Source organism: Pantherophis guttatus, chromosome 2 (genome assembly GCF_059756535.1).
Source record: "Pantherophis guttatus breed Tessera chromosome 2, ASM5975653v1, whole genome shotgun sequence".
NCBI classification, from domain to species: Eukaryota; Metazoa; Chordata; class Lepidosauria; order Squamata; family Colubridae; genus Pantherophis; species Pantherophis guttatus.
The window spans coordinates 174391328-174408251 of record NC_142064.1 but is presented as its reverse complement, the minus strand read 5'-3'; the positions used below and the strand labels follow the sequence as shown (position 1 = coordinate 174408251).

Below are 16924 nucleotides of genomic sequence, written 5' to 3'. Positions count from 1 at the left end.
AGCAAGGTACAATAATAAAACGTTGCACTAGCAGCTGCTGCTGATCTCCTCCCCCAAGCAGCAGTCACTCCAAAATCTAGCTGCCAGTTTTGTGAGTAATGTTTCTGGTTGTCCATATCTTTAGCTCATTTAAATCAGGAAAGAATCTCTGGAAACTACAAGGAAAGGAAATGAAAAACCGCTATCTGAACTTCTGTGTAGTATATTTGGCTCATGTGTAAGATTTGTACCAAAAACAAAAACCCCAACAAGTCAAAGAAAACAGCTCCCCCATCCCCCTTCTTACCTGAAATACTGTCATTATTGCTGCTGGAAAAGTGTCAAAATTGGTTGGTGGGGTTCCATCATCAAAATTGAACCTGTACAGGGGGATTAATTTGATAAAAACAAATTATAATCACATATATTACATTATTTTTATTCTTCTGTTCTTAGGCCACTTGGGCCTATACCTAATACCATGAGTGGTATCCATCCTCCAGTGCAAATAGATGTATGGAGATGGGGTGTAGGAAAGCCCAGGTTATCATAAGATGGAATCAGGCAACCTTCTCAAGCAGCTGATTTGGGATATTATAACAGGGTAGACAATGAATGTATTGTTGTGCTTTTACTACTAGGGAGGAGGAAAAATGCTTGTGGGAGGTTTCTGCTTTGGATACCATGTTGTTTGTTTTAGAGGATGCCACTACAGTTAAATGTATTCCACATTCTATGCATTCATCTGCATTACTGCATGTCTGTCGGGGGAAGGTGAGAAAAAAGGAAAGTGATTATAGCCAAGTCTAATTAAAATATCATTATAGGCATGGATACTAAGTATAGGTTTAAGCATTGGGGAGGGGGCAGAAAAATTGAGATAAACAAGCATTCATTGTTTTTGCATGCAATGTCTGCAGCATAAAAGTTCTTAAGCATAAGAATTTTAGGAAGCAGGCAAAGATCCTAGCTATCTCATATTTATAAAAATACCATTTTCCTCTACATTAGAAAATCTTTTGCTCACACTTAGGTACTTCCAGGCAGGGGTGAAATGCTACCGGTTTGGGCTGAACCGTTCGCCGAACCGGTAGTAAAAAAGTAAAAAAAAAAAAAACTTCCAACGATCAGCTGAGCGACGTGCGATCGTTGGAACTTTTTTTAAAAAACTTTTTAAAGCATTTTTAACTACCGGTTCCAGAGAACCGGTAGTTAAAAATGCTTTAAAAAAGTAAAAAAAAAAGTTTCCAAGCTCATGCGCCACAGCTGATTTCCCCCCCCCCACTGTTCCACTTATCTTCCCAAGCCTCCTTTCGGCCCATACTGTGCATGCACACATGCAGCGTGCGTTTGGTGCATATTGCACATGTGCGCACACAGCACGCGCTTGCTGCGCAGTGCGCACCCAGCAAACCAGTGGCAAACCGGTTCAGATTTCACCACTGCTTATTAAGTGTAAAGTGTAAAGATACTTAATTGGAGTAATCATAGATTATTGGGATATAAAAAGCCTTGTATCTTTGTGGTCCCATCTCTCTCTTTATGGGCTCAGCTCCAATCTTTATTAAATCAGTTCCTAAGAAATATGTTACAGAAAATTGTGTTTGGAATAGTTCTTGGAAAGCGGAATATGTAATCAAGATTTTTGGTTTAGACTTCATGGGAAGTAGTCAACAATTCAGCACAAACTAGGACAAATGGAAGAGAAAAGGCCAAGGGGACATCCATTAGCACAGTTATTTTTTTCCACCTGATAAACTTATGGAAACGATAGCAAAATGATAATGTGACATTTGAACCTGGCTCAGATAGTCACACAAAAGATACATCAGGAAAGGTCCCCACCTCACCACAATTTCCCATTACTCACTGGCCCCCAAAGAGTTGCATTCCCAAAAGGGCAAAAACGACTATGAAGAGGAAAAGGAGGAAAAGAAGGCTGATGATGGACTTCATGGAGTTCAGCAGAGATACAACTAGGTTTCGTAGGGAAGCCCAGTACCTGCCAAAAAAAAAATTCCACATATGAACTATGTATGTTAATCAGAGTCACACCAAAAAAAAAAAAAAAAAAGGAAAGCTCTTTCAGGCCTACAATTTAAGCTAATGCAAACAATACTGATAATCCACTGAATAATAAAATATTTTCTTGGTATCACATATATATATACTTACTAGCACATTTCTAAATGCATTTTATCAATTCATTTCATAGGTTTTTTAAAAGAAAGTTACATTTATTTTCTAATAAATCATCAGCACATCTTGTTTTAAATATTGGCAAACTATATATTTTCTATAGCTTTATTTCTTTCTATTAGCTTCAAGTTATTTGTAGTATAAGATTTTCTCTTATTATTACATCTTTACAACATCCTGCTGAACACTGAAACATTAAGTTCTGTCTCAGTGGCACCTTGACAGGAAGATGCATATTGATTCAAGAGCATTTATGCAGATTTAATCCTGGTTTTCCCTCTTCTAGTCTAGTCTAACAATTGATTCACTAAATAAACTCTTTTCTCTGCAAAACATGCTAATTGAATATTAATTCTCAAATTATTTTTATTTGATAAAGCTGTTATTAACTCTAACCTATGTTGTCATCCTTGCTATAACTCTATATTTAGCAAACATACTCACAGACTAAATCACTTTATGCATTTCTGATGTATTGACATAAAGCCCACTTACTTTGTGACTTTGAAAATACGCAGTAACCTGAGAGCTCGTAAGACGCTTATCCCAAAGGAGGTGCCAGGCTTTATTGCAGCCCAAATGACCTCAAAGATGCTCCCAATGATAACCTGCCAAAAATCAAGGCAAGTTAACAAGTTTTGGAACTTGCATTATGTAGCTATACAAGATATGCAGAGGCATAATTAGACATACGGTAAGTATGAAAACAAAAACAGCAAGAGATCATAATTCAGTGAGAGACCACAAGCTGAGACCAGTCCCTGGGAACTCTAATTAAGTTGTATGGTATTGCCAGTCACAGTTGTTAGTATTGGGTTAGATGGCCAAGCAGATTGATGTAAAATAAGACAACTTCTTGTGTTTTGAAAAAACATTTGAAAGATAAAGGAACCATGCTATGGTTTTCTAAAATATAGTTATACCATAGAAAATGGTGATTTATTTACATTGACTTTCTGTCCTTGTTTTCATTAAAAGCATTCCTTAACCTTAACTAAGTTTTTAGAGAGGGTTTGTATTCATATTCTTTTGAACTATATGGTTATGAAATGGAAACTGATGGCTGGACAATTCAAATGGCTTTTCTGCACCATCTAATTGTTAAGAAGCTAGTTTTATGTTTCTTATTGTTAAGATAAATTATCTAAGGCCTCAGTTCTCTGTGGATTGAAGAGCTGGTATTATATGCAACCTATGAATGAATCACCTACAAACATAGATTTATGGATGATTAAACTGAAATATAGTAATTTTTATTGAAGCTGTTGCATAAAAAACTATGTACTTAAAAACATAGATAAGAGGTCCATAACTATCATTTCTGTCTATTCATCTATCCATCCACACAAGATGAACAAAAAAAGTAAAACTGTATCATAACTACAAAAGTATGATTCATTATTATAAAATGATGATACTATTTACTTTCCCTTCCTTTATTTCCCTTGTCATCTTTTATATTTATTTTTGTTTTGTTTAATAAAATAAAAGCACCTCCCCCATTAGTCTTTCTTGACTTTGGACAGGGCATTCTGGAGTATGTAGGCAAATGTATTCCCTTTTTAAGGAGGAACTATCCAACTCCCCTGACTATTGGAATATTAACAAATCCTAAAACCAATGAAGCAGCAAAGATAACTTAACTATGCCAACTTATCGCTTATATGGCAACAGGCAGAATTCCTAAGATTTACTACCTGTCCAAGGAGACCCTTTGGGATCCATAAGTAGGATGGGGGAACAGAAATGCCTGATAAGGAAATGTCTGTTCTTGCTTCTTGTTCATAGTGAAACCACAAGAAAATTATCTTAGTTGATTAAGAATGAAATTATGGAAACAAAGAGATGCAGTGACTCTTCAAAAGCAACAGGAAAGTCTTCTCCTAAGCCATTTTAGAGGTTCCTGTAGGAAAACTGGAATTCAACAGTCCTTAATCTGATAAATTCCATCTCATTTTGGTGACAGAGATTTGATGACACTTTCTCAACTGTTGAATGCTGTTCTAATGGCTTCACTGTGGGAACAAGAAGCTTTTTCATTGGCAACAGCTACACCAATGACTGTTTTTTTATTCCATAGCACACCCTCTCCTTTCTGCTGGAATATTGCTGGAGGACCACAGTACCTTTATATGGGTTCTGGAACTTTATGCAGCTAATCTGTTTTTTTCTTTTTTCTTTTCAATTATAGGATCAATTTCTGCCTTTCTTTATTGATAGTTAAAGGAAGTATACATTAAATCAGGCTATTCCTACTCAACTGTTGCAAAGAAGGCTTTGATTGCATGGGGAATGCTTTCATGGTGGATACAGTGGCTGTTATCTATGTGTGCAACATAACTTCCAAGCAGGAGCAACTGCAGCACTGATGAACAAAACTTCATGTCCAAGCTTCATTTCTATACAAGGAATAGGGATTTGATTGTACAATGCCCCTGCTATCTCCTCCAGTGGTAAAATTCAATTTTTTTTACTATTGGTTCTGTGGGCGTGGCTTGGTGGGTGTGGTGTGGCTTGGTGGGTGTGGCCTGGTGGGCATGGCAGGAAAGGATACTGCAAAATCTCCATTCCTTCCCCATTCCTGGGGAAAGGATATTGCAAAATCTACATTCCCATCCCACTCTGGGGCCAGCCAGAGGTGTTATTTACTGGTTCTCTGAACTACTCAAAATTTCCGCTACTAGTTCTCCGAACTGCTCAAAATTTCCACTACCGATTCTCCAGAACCTGTCAGAACCTGCTGGATTTCACCCCTGATCGCCTCCCTCTCCAGTTATGAAAGCCTTAGTTTCCAGTTAAAATAGCATATGAATAGGAGTAAGTTAAGCCCCGGGTTATAATGAGCCTGTCACTCAGCAGACAAATCAATGTTGTTTGGATATTCTGAAGTAATTGCTCTTGGAGAGGAATAGATCAAATGTCATGGAGACAACAACTCTGCATCCTGAGAAGTATTATAAGCAGTACTAAGACTTTGGTAAATAACTTGATCCTGGGAATGCTTGCTAGGGTTAGGGTCAACTTCTGACAACCTGATGGAAATCATGAATTCCTGTATTTGACAAGGTTTAAATAACAGAATATAAAATTTCCATCCTGAAATGTATCCCAGCAATGATCCTGTTGACCTATTTCAGCCATTCTTTGGAACACTAAGAAAAAATCCAAGCAAATCCAATACCTGCTAATCGCAAAACTCTAACACATAAATATACTTCAACTGCAAATATTTGGGACAGAATTAGAAAGTAACATTGGATTTGCTTTCTTCAGAATTAGATTTAGAAAAGTTCAAAACTTAACTTAGAGTACTGTAATTATAATATTAGCAGTCACTACAGTATAAACTTTTGAAACTCATTTTTTTTACTCTATTTGCTTTCAAAGACTTGCATTTTCAAGAAGGAACAAACCTAGCTACCATGTAAGAGAACATCCAATATGTTACTACACCACAATTGCATGATACGAACTCCTGTGGGACTGGAATCCATAAGATGAATCAATGAGTGAATTATAAATATATTTCTATAGTACAAGTAGCAGATTGATTGGAAAAAAAAATTACAAATCAAGTATTTTTGCTTATGAGGCCTAACAGGAGTTTATTTCCTGGTCTTTTGTTATATAGTAAGTAAGGTTTGGACTTCCCGTGGAAATGAAGTTTCTGCTCTAAAATTATTGACATTGTGGTGCTAGCTAATTATAGAGCTAGTGTATCTTCACTGTAAGCAGGAAGAATGTACACCAAATCATCCACTAGAATAGTTGCAGTCTGATAGTTGTACATGCAATAGCAAAAATGCTAATGTTCTGAAAAAACTTACAGCACAATCAAAGCAGTTGAAAGATGAATGAAAGTAAGGCCGCGTTCCAAGCCCATACATTTTTATAAACATTTCGGACATAAAGAGCCCTAAGAAAATGAATTCTGCATAGTCTGAAACAAACAGAGGAGAAAGAGGGAGAAAAATCAGTTATACGTTTCTATCCACAAAACTATCTCTTCTTTCTACCTATCAAAAAAATCCTTATGTCTGACTATATAGAAATTTTAACCTTCCTACATTAGAACAGGCTCTTCTTAGGCTTCTCTAACTTAAGCATGTCAATATATCATATTACCTTTTTGATTCAAGAAAGTAAACTACAAGACAACTGTCTCCCAGAGAACAAAGATGGCTAACTGACACCATGAAAAGTCTCTCAAATTATAGTTTTGCTACATCATAGTAATTCTGGATTTCTTTTCTGTATTTATATTTTTAAAAATATTTGCTAATATGCACTTTTAATCAGTGGTGAAATGTAAAATTTGTTACTATCGGTTCTGTGGATGTGGCTTGGTGGGTGGTAAGGTGGGTGGGTGTGGCCAACTTTTTTTTTTAAACTTTTAAAAGCATTTTTTCTACAACCTCTTCGGCTGAAGAGGTTGTAGAAAAAATGCTTTTAAAAGGCTTTGACGATCCCAGCTGAGCCGTGCGATCATCAGAGGCTTTTTTATTTACTTTTAAAAGCATTTTTTGGCCAAAGAAAAAATGCTTTTAAAAATGAAAAAAAAAGTCTCTGATGATCACACGGCTCAGCTGGCATGGGGCGTGGGCTGGAATTTTTGCTACTAGTTCTCTGAACCACCTACCATCATCGCTACCAGATCGCGTGATCTGGTCCAAACCGGGAGCATTTCACCCTGCTTTTAATACTGTTTTGTATTACTTTTCACAATCAGCTGGAACCAGAACTAAAACTGGAGCTCTCTCTAATGTAGTCAATTAGTCCAAGATCCATCTGTAATACTAACACCTTTCAATATGTCAAAACCTCCTCTTGCCATTCCAGTCCATTTTATTTCTCCCTAATAAAAGTAGCTAAACTATTACAGATGAATTGCATCTTAGTAATTTTTATTTAATAATTGGGTTCTTTGCCTTTTTTCAAAAAAAGATGTCATACTTCAAGGAAGTCATTATTAAAATCCTTTTCTCTTTAGAATATATGGATCTCTTCAGCCTCTCTAAATACACAGAAATACAAGAAGTTTTAATTAAAAGCATCAACTAATACCGGTATAATTATATGGAAGAAAATTTTAACTGTAATACCAGCCAATCCACCTAGCAGTATTGCAGTCATTTTATACTGGAATTTCAGAAATGAGGTCTGAAAATTAATTTAGAAAACAGCATGCAATTCCAGTGGGTTTTTTTGTGTATGAGAGAATGTTTTCCAGTATAGGATTCCCTAAGCAGAGTTTCCAACCTCAGTGGGAACCAGAGTAAATTCTATTCAGTAGCTTCAAAATGATCTATTAGAAGTCTGTATCATTGTTACATTTCATGGATTGTTTTAATACTGTGGTTTCCTGCAACAAATTCTTGGAATTGTAATTTGATGCAACTACTACTAGTAATTCTTAGAAAAGGCAACGACAAGTAAAAGAATTCCATATTATAGGTTATCTTTTTTCCCTTTTTAGATGGCACAGTACATGAATTAAAATTCCTAAATTCAGTTCCTGTAATCTACACTATATATTCGGTTTAAGTCTACTTATTCCCAAGAAGTTTAATTCTGACTACTTTTAAATGTAAATCTCACTTAATCATAAGAATGTAATAAGGGGAAGAGTTCATTATTGCTGTCTTACCAAATGAAAATACTATCCTGATTTCTATTGAGCAAAAATGACAACGCCTAAATTATTGCAAGCCACCTCCTGCTAATAAATCCATTCCATAAAGAAGGACATGGCTCTGCTACTTACAGAGGAAGTCAGATAGCCAATCTGGCTGGTTGTAATGTACTATAGCAACACACAAAGTGTTGAGAGCTACCAGACTGAGGACTGTCCAGTAAAAGGCCTGAGTTTTGACAATACGACGGATATAGAAACGCAACCTCCGCTCTTTTTTGTGAAAGAAAGTAGCATTTTCCAGCGTGACACTTTTGATGCTGGCTCGAGCAAAAGGTGAACCTGTCAGGAAGAAGTAAAAGTTAGCAGCATAAGAGAAGCCACTTATTTAAAATAATTTGCGTGTAGGGGGGAAATGAATGAACTTGTTTATTTGGTATGGTTGGGATAAATAATGAACCTGCTTTGTCTTCTGTGATTTTTAAGCAAATACTAGCAAGTCTCTCTGAACACATCTTCTCTGTAATACACCATGGATAAGAAGGAAGATGATACAAAAAAAGCAATAGCACTGAGCAATAGCACTTAGACTTATATACCGCTTCACAGTGCTTTACAACTCTCTATAAGCAGTTCACAGAGCCAGCGTACCCAACATTCTAAGTCCTCATTTTACCGCCCTCGGGAGGATGGAAGGCTGAGTCAACCTTGAGCTGCTCAGGATTGAACTCCTGGAGTGAGCAGTGAGTTAGCCCTGCAGTATTGCATTCTAACCACTGTGCTACCTATCACCAGATAGGTGATTGTTCACTTCTAAAGGTCCTAGCATTTACCATTCTGGACTAGCAAGTTCTAGCATGCTTGCTGCAGGATGGGTCTGCGGGGCTGATACTACATTTTGCCATTATTTGGTCAATCCCTGTCTGTTCATCTTCTGAACAAGAATATGAGTGAATGCAATAACTGGTCCCTTCATAAAAAGTAGTACTAAAACTGCAACATTTGCATATATTTGCCCACAAAAACAGCATAGTTTGCTAACACACTGATTTCAAATGATGACATTTCAGGACATATGCTTTAGCCATAGTTGAACAACAATGTATGATGGAATACATTAACACATCACAAATATATAATTAAACATAAATAGATGCTCAAATGCATCTTAGGATAAAATGTGGGTTCAAAATTTGATCAGGTTTTCCAGATTTGAAAAGATTAAAGACCACAAGTGGTACTTGTATTACAACCACAATTGAGTCCAAAATTTCTGTTGTTAAGCGAGACAGCTATTAAGTGACTTTTGCTCCATTCTACGACTTTTCTTGCCATAGTTGTTAAACAAATCACTGCAGTTATTAAGTTAGTATAAAGTACAGTTGTTAAGTGACCCTGGCTTCCCCATTAGTTTTACTTGTCAGAAGGTCACCAAAAGACCCCGGAACACTGCAATCATCATAAATATGAACCAATTGCCAAGCATCTGAATTTTGATCATATGGCTCTAGGGATGCTGCAATGGTCACGTGAAAAACGTCATAAGTCACTTTTTTCAGTATAGTTGTAACTCTGAATGGACACAAACGAATAGTTATAAGTCAAGGACTCCCTGACTCCTCTTTTGACCAACCTACCTACTGAAGAGATGTCTGCCAGTGGGTCATCTGCTTCCTCTGGGTTCAGCAAGTCTGTTTTGCTTTTCTTGATGGTCGCCCTCCGAAGAGCTCCAACAATAGGAACATGACAAGAAAAACAGACATTATCCTCAAGGCCCTTTATCAGATTCAGATTCACTAGATCTTTTTTTAATCATTTACCATAATGCTACCTTCCCCAATGTACATTCTAGACCATAATTCCAGAAGACCTTTGGAATGTAATTGCTGTAGTTATTAGATAACAGGCTTACATGATGATTTTGATGTTGCTGTTGCTACTGTTATATAAATTCTGTTTCAATTTTATATACTTAAAGTATATTTATTGCATATTACATTGACTTTTTCTTTGGTCCTGCACTGATAGCTTCTAAAGTACTTATCATTGAACTGGTGCCTTCCATCCTTTATTCATGAATTCATAAATAAATTATCATCATCATGTAATTTACATTCTCCTGAGCTGGGAGGAAATGGAAGTAAAACATCTATTTGTTCATTTTACAGGAGCTAGCCTAAGATTATTTTTCTTTTGTATTCCACTTTTATTATTATTTTTTAAAATAAATAACTCAAGGCAGCAAACATACCTAATATTCCTTCCTTCTCCTATATCCCCAACAACCCTGTGACATGCTGGGCTGAGAGAGAGTGACTGGCCCGAATGACCCAGCTGACTTTTATGCATAAAGCAGGACTAGAACTCACATTCTCTAGCTGGGTGCCTTAACCACTAGATCAAACTGGCTTTCATTGGAAAATATTTCAGATAAGGTTGTTCTTTGAAACCTTACAGATCTTTGACAATAGGAAAAACAGCTTTGAGAGGGAGTGGCTTAAAGAGAAGGCAAATGTTTTTTTTCTTTGCACACCTTTTTTCAAATTCTAAACTGCCTTCTTCTTAAACAAAGGTAGTTTTTCCCTCCTTCATATTCCAGATGGGCCTCTGTGTGGACAAACAAGCATAGAGGCCTATGAGATGAAAAGGATTTGTAAATGCTTTGAAATGCAAAAATGGTACAGGCAGGTAACTGTGCCTTCATCAAACTGCATTTTTATAAACAAAATTGGTGCTCTGCTGGCTTGTATGAAAAGTGGGAATTTGTCCCAGGTTTCTTTCTCACTGCAAAATTAATGCTATTCCCCTACTTTGAGCTGGCAGGAAACTATACTGACAAAAATTCTGTCCACGTTAGCAACCCCTGGCCAGCCACAAGCACATGGCAGATAAATTATACAATCATTATTATGTATAGATGCAGGGTTATTATCCTGGCCTTCCCACTCCCTTTCCACTAAATGATTGTAGTCAGGATAAAAATAATCTACCAACTGCTTTCAATGTGGACTAGGACTAGACAGAAAATATTTTTTAATGAAAGTAGGCTTTTTTCATTTCTCAGAATTCAGCTGGTTTTGCACAAGCCTTTTGCATGGATGTGTTTGAAAGGAACTTGATATCAGCTAATATCTGCAGATAATCGGGCCCGTTCGGACATGTATTTAGCCGCCTTCTTGAAGAATACCACAACTATCTTCAAAAGGAGCCCAAACAATAGCTGTCAGGCAAGGGAAGATTTGTATCATGAGGCAGCAAGCTCATTCTTTCCTGCTTTAGCCTATCGCCTCACTGGCACTGCTGGTGTTCAGGGTTGGCAATAATGGGAAGATATTGGTTCAGAAGGATGAGACTGTCCCATGACCAAATCAAAATGCCTCTAGAATATATGTGCAGAGACCAGAGGGGACATGCCTAGACCAGTCTAGAATGGCCCATAAGTACTTAACTTCAACCCTTAGTGATCAAATGACATGCCACCAATAGAATAGTTAATAAATCATATCACTTGGTATCTATGGAAAAACCTATGACATGAAAATACTGTAGCAAAAAAAAAAAGTTCTCAAGATATGTTGGTGTTACAGTTATATGCAAGCAAGAAAAGGACTTGTGGACAGTGAGAACCAGTTTCCAGTGAGTAAGTGCTACCACTGATTCATTGGCTAATAGAACAAGTATGTCCCTGAGCTTCTATTAACACACTTATTACAGCAAGGGCTACAATTAATCTTTAGGATGCTATCCTTCTTGGAAGAGCCTTGATTTTGTCTAAATAGTAACTAGTACAGTTAACCACCATGATGACCATATACCTATTGATTAAAAGGAATATGCCTTATTAGAGAAGTGAAGTGTTCACAACTTCGATAAGCAAAGGTGCTTTAGACCTGGTACCAGCATTTTTACATTACCTATCTGCAGTTTCTTAAAAGAGGTGTGCTGTTTCCTGAGTTCGCACAGTAGCGGCAAGGTTTCAGGAAAATACTTATGTTTCAGTTAAAGAAGAGTTAAAAAGGGGGCAGCAATATAGCCTCATATTCTTACATTGCTTTGCTGATCCTGTAATGCAACTTCATCAAATGAGCATTTTTGTGAACTTATGCAGCTACCACGTGAGTCAAGAATAGCTCTTTTAGGTACTGTGAACAGGTATTTTTATTTATTTATTTAATTATTTATTTAATTAATTAATTAAATTTAATTTATTTAGTGCCCATCTCATTTCGAAGCGACTCTGGGCGGCTTATGGCACTATTTCTAATACAATTAAATGGAAATATCAAAGTAAAATCATAGTTACAAAATGGGGAAAGAGGGAGCTGGAAAGGGAGAGGTGGAATTGGCTGTTCATTAATCAACCATCCCAAGTGTGAAAGTCCCCCGTTGGGGCCCCAAGTCATCTGGCAGAGACAGGTCATAAGGCTCTTATGGAAAGTCAGAAGGGTGGGAGCCAATCTCACCTCAGGGTTTGAGATATAATGAGAATGCAATTGTATCAGATCCAGTACTGTATACTGTATTAGGACCAGTAGTCATAAAGCGACACAATCATAAAGCATGATATCATGTGACCTCACTAACTCACGACAGCAGTTGCAGCAGTTCTATCTGCCATTGTGAAGCAAACCTTGCATGGTCATTAGGCACAAAATCACATGGGCAACATTTGTGACCCTCTGCCAGTTTCTCTTTTTTGCTTGTCAGAAGCTGGTAGTGAAGGTCACAAATGGTGATCACATGACTGCAGGACACCACAACCAGCATAACTGCGAGCTGACTGCCAAGTGCCTGAATCATGATCATGTCTACAAGAACTAGTCATAATTTCTCTCATTTAGCACTTTCATAACTTCGACTAACAAATGGTCATTAAATGAGGAGCACTTCAATCTCTGTTTCTTACACAATTTTTGTTAAATTAGGTTGACATACAAATAAAGTTGTGACTTTACTATCTCAGAAATCTTCCACAGAACATTTCATGAAATATGATGGCTTACCATCGAAGGGATGACGAGGCTCTCCTTCGATGTCATCTTCAGCCAGGATGACTTCTTCTAAATGAAATGACTGAAATTAAGCTAGGAAGGCAAAGGTAATTTTCCAACTGTAGAAAGATGCCAAATTCCATCCCCCCTCTCAAAAAAAGAGGAGGTTAGCTATAGATGACATACTTTAGCAAATAGTTTCCTGAAAATAACCATTTGAAAGAGAAGAGAGCTGGACGAAGCAGCCTTAGCTAGGTGAGAGTCTGATGAAAAGAAAGACAACTTATTGATCTCATTTTATGGGTATTTTTGTGTATTCATGGCTATGTTCCAGAAAAATTCTGTCAGAAAATGACGTTGGTTCAGAAAATATAATTGTGACATTTTTATATCAATCATGAAAATATGGAGATATAGGATGGAGAGAGAAACACACAAATGGTAAAATTCTTTGTCACTTTCTTGTGTTTAATTTTATCCCCTTGGGATTAATAATAGCTTGGCAAAAGTATTTAGTTCAGAAATATTTATGATTAAATTAGTAGTCATATAAAGGTAAATCTTTTAAAAATAAAGGAAAGGTCTAGACTCGCCTTGTGGTAATCAAAGTTGTGTAGGTAACACAGGAAAATAAACATATGTTCTCAGTGAGATATTTTTATGCTAAAATATTTGTACTGAATATATCACTGCTTATCCTTGTAAAATGAGCACAATGTTTTGCAAATTAAAAACGAAGCAATTTTTTCAGAACAAAAAATATCCCAAACAACTGTTCAGTTGTTAAACAACTTTAATTAAATTGAATCCCAATAGCAAAATCATAATATGTTAGTTAAAACCTGAAATTATAAAAGTAATATGTACCACTTCCCCATCGAGAACAGCTGCCTACCCTTTTCTAAGGTTCCAGGAGACCATTAAGACCTGTGTGTTCAGGGACACCTTTAAGGGAGGGAGGTAGACTGAATATTCTCTTGAATTAGTAGTGCTACAGGGGTGGAATACTGTTTTTTTTTTTAATATTAGTCTGTGTTTAACAAAGTCTGGAAGCTGCGTCATGGCAACTGACTTCTCTCTTATTGGTTCAAAATGTTTTGTTGCTTATCCAAGTAGCTTCTTCAGTCTGAACAAGTTGGTTAAGGGGACCCCATACACTTATGTCCTCCAGGGAAGTTTCAATTCTTACTACTGGATAGGCTCGTCGGTCCCAAGTGGTCCTAAAGTGGTCTTAATCTTCCTATGAAGGTTCATGCATCTTCACAGGTTCAGAGGTTCACAAGGGAGGCTGTGATGGAGGGGGCCTCGATGGACCGTAACCTTATCTCTTTTACAATCTACTAGAACAAATGAGCCTCACCAGCAGTTTACACTAAGCTGTTTTTATTTACATAAAATAAAACAAGGTCTATTCAAAAAGAATATTAGATGTCATTCTCTTTCTTAAGTATCCTGTCAGCTCTCTGGTGCAATCGCTCTATGCGAATGGAGTTCGGGCTTTTCTTCCTCAGAAGGAAGAGGCTTTAGTGACTTCAGCTCTGCCTCTGATTCCGAAGAGTCTTAAAATGTCTGCTAGCAAGCATCTCCTTTTATACTGTCACAGTGGCCGTTAGGGGAGGGCATAGAAAAGCCCGGGAGATTCAAAGCCAGAAGCTGCTCTCTGATTGGCTTATTTAATTGTCTAAGCCAAAGGCCATTAATAGGCACAGCAACTGTGAGGGGATTTTCTGTCACAGAGGCTACACTTAATGATCCACCTAGAGTAAAGGGTTTAGGAGCTGGGACATTTACATCTCATTGACTCTCTGCATACTTACCTAATGAACCTATCCAGATTAGTACCAGTAAGAAATGAAATCTTCCCGGAGGACATACGTATATGGGGTCCCCTTAACAAACTTGCTCAGACTGTTTTTGGATCAGCAGTGAAACATTTTAAACCAATTAGAAAAGAGATGCAGTTGCCATGATTCAACTTCCAGACAATTTTACCTGGATGACTGAGAATTTTCATCAAGATATTGTGTTTAACAAACTTACTGTAATGGAAAATACTTACCATATTTTTCGGAGTATAAGATGCACCTTTTCCCCACAAAAGGGGGTGAAAATTTAGGTGCGTCTTATACGCTGAATGTAGCCACGCCCACCCACTGGCCCCCACCCTTTGGCCTCTGCCTTGCAGCAGTTACCTCCTTGCAAGCAAATAGCAAGAAAAAACAGCTCCTTTCAGCTTCAGCACAGCCTAATTAGCACAAGTTGATTAGATTGGCCTCCCGACTCTCACCTGATTTACTCTCAGCTGTTTTGCGCAGGGCTCTGCTGCTTGCTGCAAAGAGGTAAATTGCTGGAGCAGATTTTTTTTTCCCCTTGTGCTAATCAAGCTATGCTGAAAATGAAAATGAAAGTAAAGCAGGCTGTTTGCTGCAATGAGGCAAAATTGCTCAGAGGCAGAGGGAGATTTCTTTTTCTTCTTTTCCTCACCAAAAAAGGTAGGTGCGTCTTATACTCCTGTGCGTCTTATACTCCGAAAAATATGGTAAATCACCCAGAATAAGACTGATTGGAGCTACATATAAGCCTAAATAAATAAATCAGTATGTTCTGTTATTGTATTAACTTATTTAATACAATATATCCCTTGGAAGCCTATTTTGTGAATAAAAGTAGCATGTTAAAAACATTAAAATAAATAATAACACCAGAGTTTTGCTATAAGAAAAACTTTATCCCTGGAAATAAAGAAATATACCACATCTGTCAATTGAGTAGTAGCAATAATTGGTGTGAAACACTTTTTGATCAACATTCTATTCCAGTTCAGAATCCAGCTAAATATAAAACTAAAAAATACAAGAAGAACAGATTGGACAGCCATTTGTCCAGAATGGCAGAGGATCTCCTGTTTGACCAAGGGATTGTACTAGAAAATCTCCAAGGTCCCTTCCAACTCTGTTATTCTGTATTATATTATTCAGAAGGTCACCAATATTGAATATTTTAATATCAAACCATGAATTCCCTGCCTCACCATACAAGTGGATAGCCAGCAAGCTTCTACTTAAAAACCTCTACAAAATTAACTGGAAATGTTAACCTCTTGTCAATTTGAATCTTAATTCTAGGCTTATAGGTCATACAATAGTGATTTTTTGAATAAGACATATTTTTGCGATTAAGAAAAATATGTTACCCATCTCCAATTGCTGGCAGTCCAAGCAAAATATCCTATCATCAAGAGGAAATGAGTTGAATACCAAGCCAAAATAATAGAGATAATGCTGCAGAAGTGAATTTACTTCTAAAAGGTTCAGTTTACCATTACTTAGTCCACCCCCTGCCATCTCAACTCAAGTATCATGAGACACTAAGGTGGGTTAATCTAAATTAAGCCTTGGTTTCAGAATAGTTACAACCTTATTTCAGGCTGAAGGCAGACTGCATCTAACTATAAAATGGGTATCTGTACTTGTAAGAATAAAACTAGAAAAGAGCAGCCAAATGGTCAAGAAACTGAAGAGGTTTTCTCTAATTAAATGTTACAATGTCTGAACTTGTTAGCTTAGGGGGGAAATGGTGAAAAAAACCAGGGAAACATAAAAGAGGAAGAAAAAAATTATATATAGAACACAGGTTATGAATAGTAATGTTTTTCCTCCTTTTTTCAGTGTATTAGAACTTGGGGTCATCCAAGGAAGCCATGTGACTGAAAATTCAGAAAACTGGTTCCTGCTGTTGGGGAACATAAAAGATGCCATTGTCCTAAGTCATCATTCATTGTGGGAATAAAATGCTGGACCAGATAAACCTAGCATATATCTTCTTATTTTTTTAGCTGATATTGTACTACTGATTTACTTAATTTATAATCTATTTAATAAAATCTCAAGCCCTACTGGTATCTTTTTATATGTACTGTAGTAAACCTGTCTCAAATCTGTGAGTCCAGAATTTTACATTGATCTCTGCTGTGATTTATTTTAACTTGGCTGAATGTCTGAACCTGATTTGCAATGCAAAACATCCTCAGTTTGATACTATCTACACATCTGATGAGTATTCTTCATTCTATGAAAAAGTACGAATGTTTTGAATTATACCAAGTCTAGGACAGAACCCTGGG

At 36.9% G+C, this 16924-nt stretch overlaps 1 protein-coding gene and 1 long non-coding RNA gene across 5 annotated transcripts in view; one reads left to right on the top strand and one right to left on the bottom strand.

Moving 5' to 3' along the window:
• CACNA1A (calcium voltage-gated channel subunit alpha1 A) overlaps window positions 1-16924 on the bottom strand; it is a 360780-nt gene that overhangs the window by 148457 nt on the left and 195399 nt on the right. For all 4 annotated transcript variants that reach the window (XM_087887342.1, XM_087887339.1, XM_087887340.1 and 1 more), the window contains 7 exons: window positions 12814-12867; window positions 9448-9537; window positions 7943-8152; window positions 6006-6118; window positions 2674-2786; window positions 1850-1981; window positions 287-359 (listed from right to left, as the gene is read on the bottom strand). In XM_087887342.1, the coding sequence (XP_087743468.1) occupies window positions 287-359; window positions 1850-1981; window positions 2674-2786; window positions 6006-6118; window positions 7943-8152; window positions 9448-9537; window positions 12814-12867 (785 nt within the window). The remainder of the gene's footprint in view (window positions 1-286; window positions 360-1849; window positions 1982-2673; window positions 2787-6005; window positions 6119-7942; window positions 8153-9447; window positions 9538-12813; window positions 12868-16924) is intronic.
• LOC117658920 (uncharacterized) lies at window positions 14561-16608 on the top strand. Its single transcript, XR_004589358.3, has 2 exons — window positions 14561-14645; window positions 16470-16608. It is a non-coding gene; the product is annotated as an uncharacterized LOC117658920 (long non-coding RNA).